The sequence below is a fragment of the Catharus ustulatus genome, chromosome 37 (assembly GCF_009819885.2).
Source record: "Catharus ustulatus isolate bCatUst1 chromosome 37, bCatUst1.pri.v2, whole genome shotgun sequence".
Classification (NCBI taxonomy): Eukaryota; Metazoa; Chordata; class Aves; order Passeriformes; family Turdidae; genus Catharus; species Catharus ustulatus.
Genome location: NC_046257.1, coordinates 7,806 through 18,537, shown reverse-complemented (window position 1 = coordinate 18,537; position 10,732 = coordinate 7,806). Strand labels below are relative to the sequence as shown.

The 10,732-nt window shown below is 49.0% G+C and overlaps 1 protein-coding gene across 1 annotated transcript; it reads left to right on the top strand.

The window, feature by feature from the left end:
• The first annotated feature begins 4,190 nt into the window (after positions 1–4,190).
• LOC117009886 (galactose-3-O-sulfotransferase 4-like) lies at positions 4,191–10,411 on the top strand. The gene is made up of 3 exons (XM_033084239.1): positions 4,191–4,309; positions 7,902–8,148; positions 9,599–10,411. Exons 1-3 carry the CDS (start codon positions 4,191–4,193, stop codon positions 10,382–10,384), a joined length of 1,152 nt encoding a protein of 383 aa, XP_032940130.1. The 3' UTR covers positions 10,385–10,411.
• The last annotated feature ends 321 nt before the right edge of the window (positions 10,412–10,732 follow it).

Sequence of the window (10,732 nt, the reverse complement as noted above, 5' to 3'; positions counted from 1 at the left end):
GGTAAATTGGAAAAAAAAACCCAAAAAGGGGGGAATTTAGGGGGAAATTGGGAATGACCTGGCTCCTGGTGGCCCCTCTAGGGGGGCCCCGTTTGCCCCGGGGGCGCAGAGAGGCCTCGAAGTCGCTGCCAGAGCTGGGATCTGTCAGCAATTCCCTGGGGGAATAAAAAAATGTGAATTGTGGGGCAGAGCTGGGAAAAAAGAGAGGAAAATGGGATAAAAAGAGGGTGGGATGGGGGAAAAAAATGGAAAATCGAGGGGGGAATGGGGGGAAATGAGGGAAAATTGGGAAAAACAGGAGAAAATTGGGATGGGGTTGGGAGAAATGGGATTAAAGGGGGTTGGGATGGGGGGAAAACTGGGGAAAATTAAGAGAAATGGAGGAAAAACAGGGAAAATTTAGGGAAAAATAAGGAAATTTGGGCTGGAATTGGGAAAAAACGGAATAAAAAGGAGCTGAAATAGGGAGAAAACGCGGCAAAACCGGGCCAGAAACGGGGAAATTTTGGAGAAATTGGGGAAAAGGGAAAAAAAAACGAAATTGGGAAGGACATTTTGAGGGTTTTTGGAGTGTTCCAAACAAACTCACGAGCTCTGGGAGGAGCTGGGGGAGTTGCTCTGAGCTGCTGATCCTGGAGCGGGGCCAGAGGAGGATCCAGAGGAGGATCCCGAGGGATGGAGGCGGGGGGAGCGGCGAGGAGCCATGGAAAAAGCTGGAAAAACAGGGAAAAACAGGGAAAAACAAGGAAAAAAGGGAATTTAGGGGGATTTGTCAAGGCCGGGAGCCCCCCCAGAGGAGAAAATGGGGGGTGAGACGCTTAAAATTCCCTCAGGAAAATTCCTTCAGGAAGAAAAAAAGAGGAGGCCTGAAATCCCCTCAGGAAAAAAGGGGGAGCCCAAAATTCCCTCAGAAAAAAAAAAAAGAGGGAGGCCAAAATTCCCTCAGGAAAAAAAAAAGAGGGAGGCCTAAAATTCCCTCAGGAAAAAAAAGAGGGAACTCAAAAATTCCTCAGAAGGAAGAAATGAGGGGGTGGGACCCCAAAATTCCCTCAGGAAAAAAAAGAGGGAGCCCATAATCCCCTCAGGGAGAAACAGGGAGCCCAGAATCCCCTCAGGAAAAAAAAAAGAGGGAGCCCAAAATTCCCTCAGGAAAAAAAAAGAGGGAGCCCAAAGTTCCCTCAGGGAAAAAAAGAGGGAGCCCAAAATTTCCTCAGGTCACAATAGACTACTCCAAAACCAAATTTCAGGGGTGGGGGTGAAGTTTCCCCCTCATAAATCCCACAAAAACGGGAGCTCGGGACCTTTTTGCAGCCTCTCAAACCCCCTCAAACCTCAATTTGAGGGTAAGGATGAGGCCTCCCCCTCATAAAAACCCCCTGGAATGAGTTGAGTGAAGCCCCCATCTCATAAAACTCCTCAGAAATGTGAACCTCCCCTCACAAAAACCTCTCTGCTACCACTGAGGGGCGGGGTCGGAATCTCTCAGCTGCCCAAACCCCCACCTAAAGGAACCTACGAGCTCCCCGTACCCCTCCCTCACCTTTGCGGGGCTGAAAATCTCGAAAAATACCTCAAAAATTCCCAAAAAACTCCTGTCCAACCCCCCCCCCACCTCACGCCCGCCTCGCTTCGCGCCAAAACAAAATGGCGCCCGGCACGTGCCCTCACCCCCGTGGGCGTGGTCACGCATCTCACGTGATCCACAGGGGGCGGGGCGCGGTTCGCCGTGGGCGTGGCTTCAGTGATCACGTGACCCGTGGCGCCAAAACCGCGGCGGGGGCGCCCCATGAGGGGACGGTCCCCAAAAAATCCCAAAATTTGGGGATTTTATAGGAAATGAGGGGTTTGGAAGGGTCTGCAGGGGGTTGGGGGGGTTGTATAGGGGATGGGGGGGTGTCTATAGGGGCCTGGAGGGATGGGGGGGGGGGGGGGTCTGTGGGGGGGTGGGGGGTGCCCTATAGATTTGGCGTCCCCTGTAGAGGCGGGGGTCCCTAAGAAACCCCAAAACTTGGGAATTCTGTCGGGAATTCGGGGTTTGGAGGGGTCTGAGAGGTCTGTAAGGGGCTGGATCCCATTCCCGATCCCAAATCTCATTCCCAAATCCCGATGCCGATCCCATTCCCGTCCCAAATCCCATTCCCGTCCCAAATCCCATTCCCGTCCTAAATCCCATTCCCGTCCTAAATCTCATTCCCAATCCCAAATCCCATTCCCTTCCCAATACCGATTCCTGTCCCAAATCCTATTCCCATTCCAAATCCCATTTCTGATCCCAAATCCCATTCCCATCCCAAATCCCATTCCCGATCCCAAAATCCCATTCCTGACCCCATTTCCGATCCCAAATCCCACTCCCGGTCCCAAAATTCCATTCTCGATCCCAAATCCCATTCCCTTTCCAAATCCCATTCCCTTCCTAAATCCCATTCCCATCCCAAATCCCATTCCCGACCCCCTTCCCCTCCCAAAATCCCACTTCCGATCCCAAAATCCCATTCCCGACCCCATTTCCGATCCCAAATCCCACTCCCGGTCCCAAATCCCATTCCCGATCCTATTCCCGGTCCCGCTCCGCCCGCCCGGGGCCGTCCCGGGGCGGAGCCGGAGACAAAAGGGGAAAAGTTTTCGGGGCAGGGAAAAGAAGGATCGGGAACTCGGAGAATTCTTTGGGATTCCGGGAAGTTTTGGAGTTCCGAGAAGTTTTGGGATCGCCGAGAATTTTTTTGGGATCGCCGGGAAACTCCCCCAGGGAGATCGGGCCGGGATGTGGCGGAGCTGAGAGAGGCCGCGGTGAGAGACGGAGGGGAAAAATCGGGAATGGGGGAAAAAATCGGGATTTGGGATCGGGGGGAAAGCGGGATTTGGGGAAAATCGGGATTTGGGGAGGGGGGAAAGCGGGATTTGGGGAGAAGTCCGGGAATTGCGGAGGGGGAAACTGGGAATTGGGGGAAATCGGGAATTTGGGGAGGGGGGAAAGCGGGAATTTGGGGAGGGGGAATGGGGGAAAATCGGGAATTTGGGATCGGGGGGAAAGCGGGATTTGGGGAAAATCGGGATTTGGGGTGGGGGGAAAGCGGGATTTGGGGAGAAATCTGGGAACTGGGGAGGGGAAAACCGGGAATGGGGGAAAATCGGGATTTGGGGTGAGGGGAAAGCGGGATTTGGGGAGAAATCCGGGAATTAAGGAGGGGGAAAGCGGGAATGAGGGAAAATCGAAAATTTGGGATCGGGGGAAAGCGGGATTTGGGGTGGAGGGAAAGGGGGATTTGGAGAGAAAACCGGGAATTTGTGGGGTGGGAAACCGGGAATTTGGGTGGTAAAAACCGGGAATTGGGGGCAGCGGGAGTGGGATTTGGGATTTGGGGGCACAGCGGGATTTGGGATTTGGGGGGACAACTGGGAATTGGGGTTGGGGGGGTAGCAGGAATTGGGGCAGGGAGGAATGGGGGAAAACTGGGATTGGGGGAAAACCGGGACTGGGATTTGGGGACAGGGACAGGGATTGGGATTTGGGACAGGGTCTGGGATTTGGGGACACTGGGATTTGGGGACATGGTGATTTAGGGACACTGGGATTGTGATTTAGGGACAAGGATTGGCATTTTGGGACACTGGAATTTGGGGGCACTGGGATTTGGGACACTGGGATTTGGAGACACTGGGACTGTGATTTAGGGACAGGAATTGGCATTTGGGGACACTGGAATTTGGGGACACCAGGATTTGAGGACACTGGAATTTGGGGACACTGGGATTTGGGGACACTGGAATGTGGGGGCACCGGAATTTGGGGGCACTGGGATTTGGGGACACGGGGACCGGGATTTGGGGACACCAGGATTTGGGTCCAGGACTGGGATTTGGGTCCAGGACTGGCATTTGAGGACACCGAGATTTGGGGACACCGGGATTTAGGGGCACCAGGATTTGGGGACAGGGACTGGAATTTGGGGACACCAGGTTTTGGGGACACTGGGATTTGGGGACATGGGGATTTGGGTGTGACAGAGACTGGGATTTGGGGACACAGGGATTTGGGGACACTGGGATTTGGGGACATGGGGATTTAGGGGCACAGGAATTTGGGGACACCGGGATTTGGGGACACCGGGATTTGCCATCCCCATGCCCGATTTTGGGGTGACCCTTCCCTTTTCCCCTCCCCCCCCAGTGTCCCCTCCGCCCCCAGGATGAAGCTGCCCCTCCCCCCGCCCGGATGTCGCCGTTTGTCCCCTCTGGGGGTGGCCCTGGGCGTGTTTGTCACCCTCGGCTTCACCCTGGGGCTGCTGGGGGGGCCCTTCCGCCGCAGGTGAGACCCCAAAACTCGGGGGAAACCCCAAAATTCCAAAGGGAAATCCCAAAATTCCAAAGGGAAATCTCAAATTCCCGGGGAAATCCGAAAATTCTGGGGAAAATCCCCAAAATTCCAAAGGGAAATCCCCAAAATTCCAAAGGGAAACCACAAAATTCCAAAGGGAAACCCCAAATTCCAAAGGGAAACCCTGAAATTCCAAAGGGAAATCCCAAATTCCAAAGGGAAACCCCAAATTTCAAAGAGAAACCCCAAATTCCAAAGGGAAATCCCAAATTTCTAAAGGGAAATCGCAAATTCTGGGGGAAATCCCAAAATTCCAAAGGGAAATCCCAAAATTCCAAAGGGAAACCCCAAATTCTGGGGGAAATCCCAAAATTCCAGGGGAAATCTGAAAATTCTGGGGAAAATCCTCAAAATTCCAAAGGAAAATCCCCAAAATTCCAAAGGAAAATCCCCAAAATTCCAAAGGGAAATATCAAATTCCAAAGGGAAATCCCAAATTTAAGGAAAATCCCCAAAATTTCAGGGAATATCCAGGGATTTAGGTGGCATTTGGGGCAAATATCGTGATATAGAGGTGAAACATGGGGATTTGGGTGCAAATATCGCGATAAAAAGGCAAAACACCGGGACTTGGGTGGGATTGGGTGCAGCTATCGTGATAACAAAGGTGAAACATGACGATTGGGGTGCAACTATCGCGATACAGAGAGGAAATATCAGGATTTAAAGGGGAAATATCGCGATATAGAGGCAAAACACTGGGATTTAGGGTGCAAATATCGCGATACAAAGGTGAAACATGAGGATTTGGGTGGAAATATCGCGATACAGAGGCAAAACACCCGGATTGAGGTGTGATTTAGGGTGCAAATATCGTGATACGGAGGGGAAACATGAGGATTTAGGTGCAAATATCACGTTACAAAGGCAAAACACTGGGATTTAGGTGTGATTTAGGGTGCAAATGTCACGATACAGAGGTGTAACATCAGGATTTCAGTGGGATTGAGCGCAAGTATCACGATATAGAGGTGAAACGTGGGGATTTGGGGTGCAACTATCGTGATACAAAGGCGAAACACTGGGATTTAGGGTGCAAATATCGCGATAAAAAGGCAAAACACCGGGATTTGGGTGGGATTGGGTGCAACTATTGCGATACAGAGGGGAAACACTGGGATTTCGATGGGATTGGGTGCAAATATCGCGATACAAAGGCGAAACACCGGGATTTGGGTGGGATTTGGGTGCAAATATCACAATACAGAGGGGAAACATGAGGATTTAGGTGTGATTTAGGGTGCAAATATCGCGATAAAAAGGCGAAACACCGGGATTTAGGGTGCAAATATCGCGATACAAAGGCGAAACACTGGGATTTAGGTGTGATTTAGGGTGCAAATGTCACGATACAAAGGTGTAACATCAGGATTTCAGTGGGATTGAGCGCAAGTATCACGATATAGAGGTGAAATGTGGGGATTTGGGGTGCAAATACCGTGATACAGAGGCGAAACATGAGGATTTAGGGTGCAAATATCGCGATAAAAAGGCAAAACACCGGGATTTGGGTGGGATTGGGTGCAGCTATCGTGATAACAAAGGTGAAACATGAGGATTGGGGTGCAACTATTGCGATACAGAGAGGAAATATCAAGATTTAAGGGGGAAATATCGCGATACAGAGGCAAAACACCGGGAATTCAATGGGATTTGGATGCAAATATCACGATATAGAGGTGAAACACGGGATTTAGGGTGCAAATATCGCGATAAAAAGGCAAAACACCCGGATTGAGGTGTGATTTAGGGTGGAAATATCGTGATACAGAGGCAAAACATGAGGATTTAGGTGCAAATATCGCGATAAAAAGGCAAAACACCGGGACTTGGGTGGGATTGGGTGCAGCTGTCGTGATAACAAAGGTGAAACATGAGGATTGGGGTGCAACTATCGCGATACAGAGAGGAAATATCAGAATTTAAGGGGGAAATACCGCAATACAGAGGCGAAACACGGGGATTTAGGGTGCAAACATCGCGATACAAAGGTGAAACACCGGGATTTTAGTGGGATTGGGTGCAACTATCGCGATATAGAGAGAAAGTATAAGGATTTAAAGGGGAAATATCCCAATACAGAGATAAAACACCGGGATTTAGGGTGCAAATATCGCGATACAGAGGTGAAACACCGGGATTTAGGGTGCAAATATCGCGATAAAAAGGCAAAACACCCGGATTGAGGTGTGATTTAGGGTGGAAATATCGTGATACAGAGGTGAAACATGAGGATTTGGGTGCAACTATCGTGATACAAAGGCGAAACACCGGGATTTAGGGTGCAAATGTCGCGATAAAAAGGCAAAACACCGGGACTTGGGTGGGATTGGGTGCAGCTATCGTGATAACAAAGGTGAAACATGAGAATTGGGGTGCAACTATCGCGATACAGAGAGGAAATATCAGGATTTAAAGAGGAAATATCGCGATACAGAGGCAAAACACTGGGATTTAGGGTGCAAATATCGCAATACAAAGGTGAAACATGAGGATTTGGATGCAAATATTGCGATACAGAGGCGAAACACCCGGATTTAGGTGTGATTTAGGGTGCAAATATCGCGATACAGAGGGGAAACACCGGGATTTGGGTGGGATTGGGTGCAACTATCGCGATACAGAGAGGAATTATCAGAATTTAAAGGGGAAATACCGCAATACAGAGGCGAAACACTGGGATTTAGGGTGCAAATATCGCGATAAAAAGGCGAAACACCAGGATTTGGGTGGGATTGGGTGCAACTATCGCGATATAGAGAGAAAGTATAAGGATTTAAAGGGGAAATATCACAATACAGGGATAAAACACAGGGATTTAGGGTGCAAATATCGCGATAAAAAGGCCAAACACCGGGAATTCAATGGGATTTGGATGCAAATATCGCGATACAGAGGCAAAACACCCGGATTGAGGTGTGATTTAGGGTGGAAATATCGTGATACAGGGGCGAAACACCGGGATTTGGGTGGGATTGGGTGCAAATATCGCGATACAAAGGTGTAACATCAGGATTTCAGTGGGATTCAGTGCAAATATCACGATATAGAGGCGAAACATGAGGATTTAGGTGCGAGTATCACGATACAGAGGCGAAACACTGGGATTTGGGGTGCAAATATCGCGACACAAAGGCCAAACACCGGGATTTGGCTGGATTTGGGTGCAAATATCGTGATACAGAGGGAAAACATGAGGATTTAGGTGCAAATATCACGATACAGAGGTGAAACACGGGGATTTAGGGTACAAATATTGCGACACAGAGGCGAAACATCGGGATTTCAATGGGATTTGGATGCAAATATCGCGATAAAGAGGCAAAACACCCGGATTGAGGTGTGATTTAGGGTGCAAATATCGCGATACAGGGGTGAAACACCCCGGATTTCGATGGGATTGGGCGCAAATATCGCGATACAGAGGCCAAACACCGGGATTTCAGTAGGATTGTGTGCAATATCGCGATACAAACACGCCCCGGCTGGCTCCTATCGCGACGCTCAGTCTGTCCCTCCCCAGCCCCACCTCGGCCCCGCCGTGCCGGCCCCGCTCCCACGTGGTGTTCCTGAAGACGCACAAGACGGGCGGCAGCAGCCTGGTGAACCTCCTGTCGCGATACGGGGAGTCGCGACGGCTGCGCTTCGCCCTCCCGCACCGGTACCAGTTCGGGTACCCGGCGCCGTTCCGGGCCGAGCGCGTGCGCGGCTTCGGGCCCGGGGCGCGCTTCGACATCCTGTGCCACCACATGCGCTTCCACCTGGCCGAGGTGAGAAAAATCAGGATTTTGGGAAAATTGAATTTTGGGGGATTTGGGGGTTTTCTGGGATTTTTTTCAGGAATTTTTGGGATTTTTTGGGGATTTTTTTTTTAATTTTGAGTGATTTTTCGGGATTTTTTAATCATTTCTTTATCATATTTTGGAGAATTTTTTGAGGATTTTTTGAGAATTTTTGAAGATTTTTGGGGAATTTTTGAAGATTTTTTTGGTGATTTTTTTGGCATTTTGGGGAATTTTCCTGGTGATTTTTTTTAGGATTTTTTGGCGATTTTTGAGTAATTTTTTGGTGATTTTTTGAGGATTTTTGGGGGATTTTTGGGATTTTTTTGAGGATTTTTTTGGTGATTTTTTAGATTATTTTTAAAGGATTTTTGGGGGAATTTGGGGATTTTTTGGAGGATTTTTGGCGATTTTTAGATGATTCTTTGAGGATTTTTGGTGATTTTTTGGGATTTTTTTGAGGATTTTTTTGGGATTTTTAGATGAATTTGGGGGGATTTTGGGGATTTTTTTGAGGATTTTTGGTGATTTTTTGGGATTTTTTTGAGGATTTTTTTGGGATTTTTAGATGAATTTGGGGGGATTTTGGGGATTTTTTTGAGGATTTTTGGTGATTTTTTGGGATTTTTTTGAGGATTTTTTGGGATTTTTTGAGGATTTTGGAGGCATTTTTTTGAGGGATTTTTTTGGGTTTTTTGGGGACTTTTTGAGGATTTCTTGGGATTTTTTTGAGGATTTTTGAGGGATTTTTTGGGATATTTTTTGAGGATTTTTTGGTATTTTTGGGTGGATTTTTTTTGGGTTTTTTGGGATTTTTGGGGGTTTGGGGTCTGCGGCTTCGGGCCCGGGGCGCGCTTCGACATCCTGTGCCACCACATGCGCTTCCACCTGGCCGAGGTGAGAACGGGGTGAAAAATCAGGATTTTAGGAAAGTTAAATTTTGGGGGATTTGGGAGATTTTTTTGGGACTTTTTTGGGTTTTTTTTCAGGATTTTTGGGGATTTTTTTTAGGATTTTTTGGAGCATTTTTGGGGGGATTTTGGGGATTATTTTGAGGACTTTTTGGTGATTTTTAGATGCTTTTTTTGTGATTTTTTGAGGATTTTTTGTAGTTTTATGGGGGTTTTGGGGATTTTTGGAGGGTTTGGAGTCTGTGGGTTCCGACCCGGGGCGCACTTCGACATCCTGGAAAAAATCCTAAAGAAAAGGAAAAAAATTCCAAAAAAATCTTAAAAAAACCCAGGGAAAAATCCTAAAAAAAAATTTTAAAATAATCCCAAAAAATCTGAAAAAAACCAGAAAAAAACCTTTAAAAAATCCAAAAAAACCCCAAAAAAATCCCAAAAAATCTGAAAAAAAACAGAAAAAAACCTTAAAAAAATCCAAAAAACCCCAAAAAATTCCCAAAAATCTCCTACAACTCCTTCTCCCCCCCCAGGTCCAACGAGTGATGCCCAACGACAGCTTCTACTTCTCCATCGTGCGCGACCCCGGCACTTTGGGCGAATCCGCCTTCTCCTATTTCCGCGCCGCCGCTCCCGCTTTCCGCAACTCCCCCTCCCTGGACGCCTTCCTGGCTTCCCCTTCCAGATTTTTCCGCCCCGGAATCCGCGGGAACCACTACGCCCGGAACCTGCAGTGGTTTGATTTTGGGCTTCCCGAGCCGACAAATCCCGAGGAAATCCCGAAAATTTTGGCGCGCCTGGAGCGCGTTTTCCCGCTGGTGCTGCTGGCCGAGAGCTTCGACGAATCCTTGGTGCTGCTGCGGCACCGCCTGTGCTGGCCCCGCGACTCCGTGGATTTATTCCCTCACAACTCCCGCGGTTCCCACCAGGTTTCCCCCGCTCAGATCCAACGTCTCCGCGCTTGGAATTCCTTGGATTGGGCTCTTTATTCCCATTTCAACCGCACCTTCTGGCGCCAGGCCGAGGAGTTCGGTTTGGAGCGCTTGAGCCGCGAGGTCGCCGAGATCCGGCGGCGCCGGCGGTTCCTGGCGGGGAAATGTTTGAGGGGAGGGGGTCCAGTCCCAGCTCAAGCCATTCCCGATGGGAATTTGAGGCCGTTCCAACCTCCTGGAGGAGGGAAAATTTTGGGATTCGCGCTCAAGGAAGGGTTGGGAGAGGAGGAGCGCGAGCTCTGCGGGCGTTTGGCGATGCCGGAGCTGCCCTACAAGGATCTGCTGGAGCGGCGCCAGTTCGGGGCTCAGAACGGCACCGCCGGGTGAAATTCCCAAATTTTTTGTGGAATTCCCAGTTTGAGGGGAAAAAAAGGAAAAAATCCCCAAGAAATTCTGTTGGGAATTGAGGATTTTGGGGGTGGGAGCGTCCCCTGGCTTCGGTTTTTTGTTGGAGGAGAGCTGGAAAATTCCGGGGGATTTGGGGAATTTTTCCGTGGATTTGATCCTTTTGTACCCCCCAAAAAAAATTAGGATAAGAGCCCCAGAATTTGGGGAATTTTTCCATGGATTTGGTCCTTTTGTACCCCAAAAAATTGGGATAAGAGCCCCAGAATTCCAGGAATTTTTTCCTGGATTTGATCCTTTTGTCCCCCCACAAAAAATTGGGATAGGACT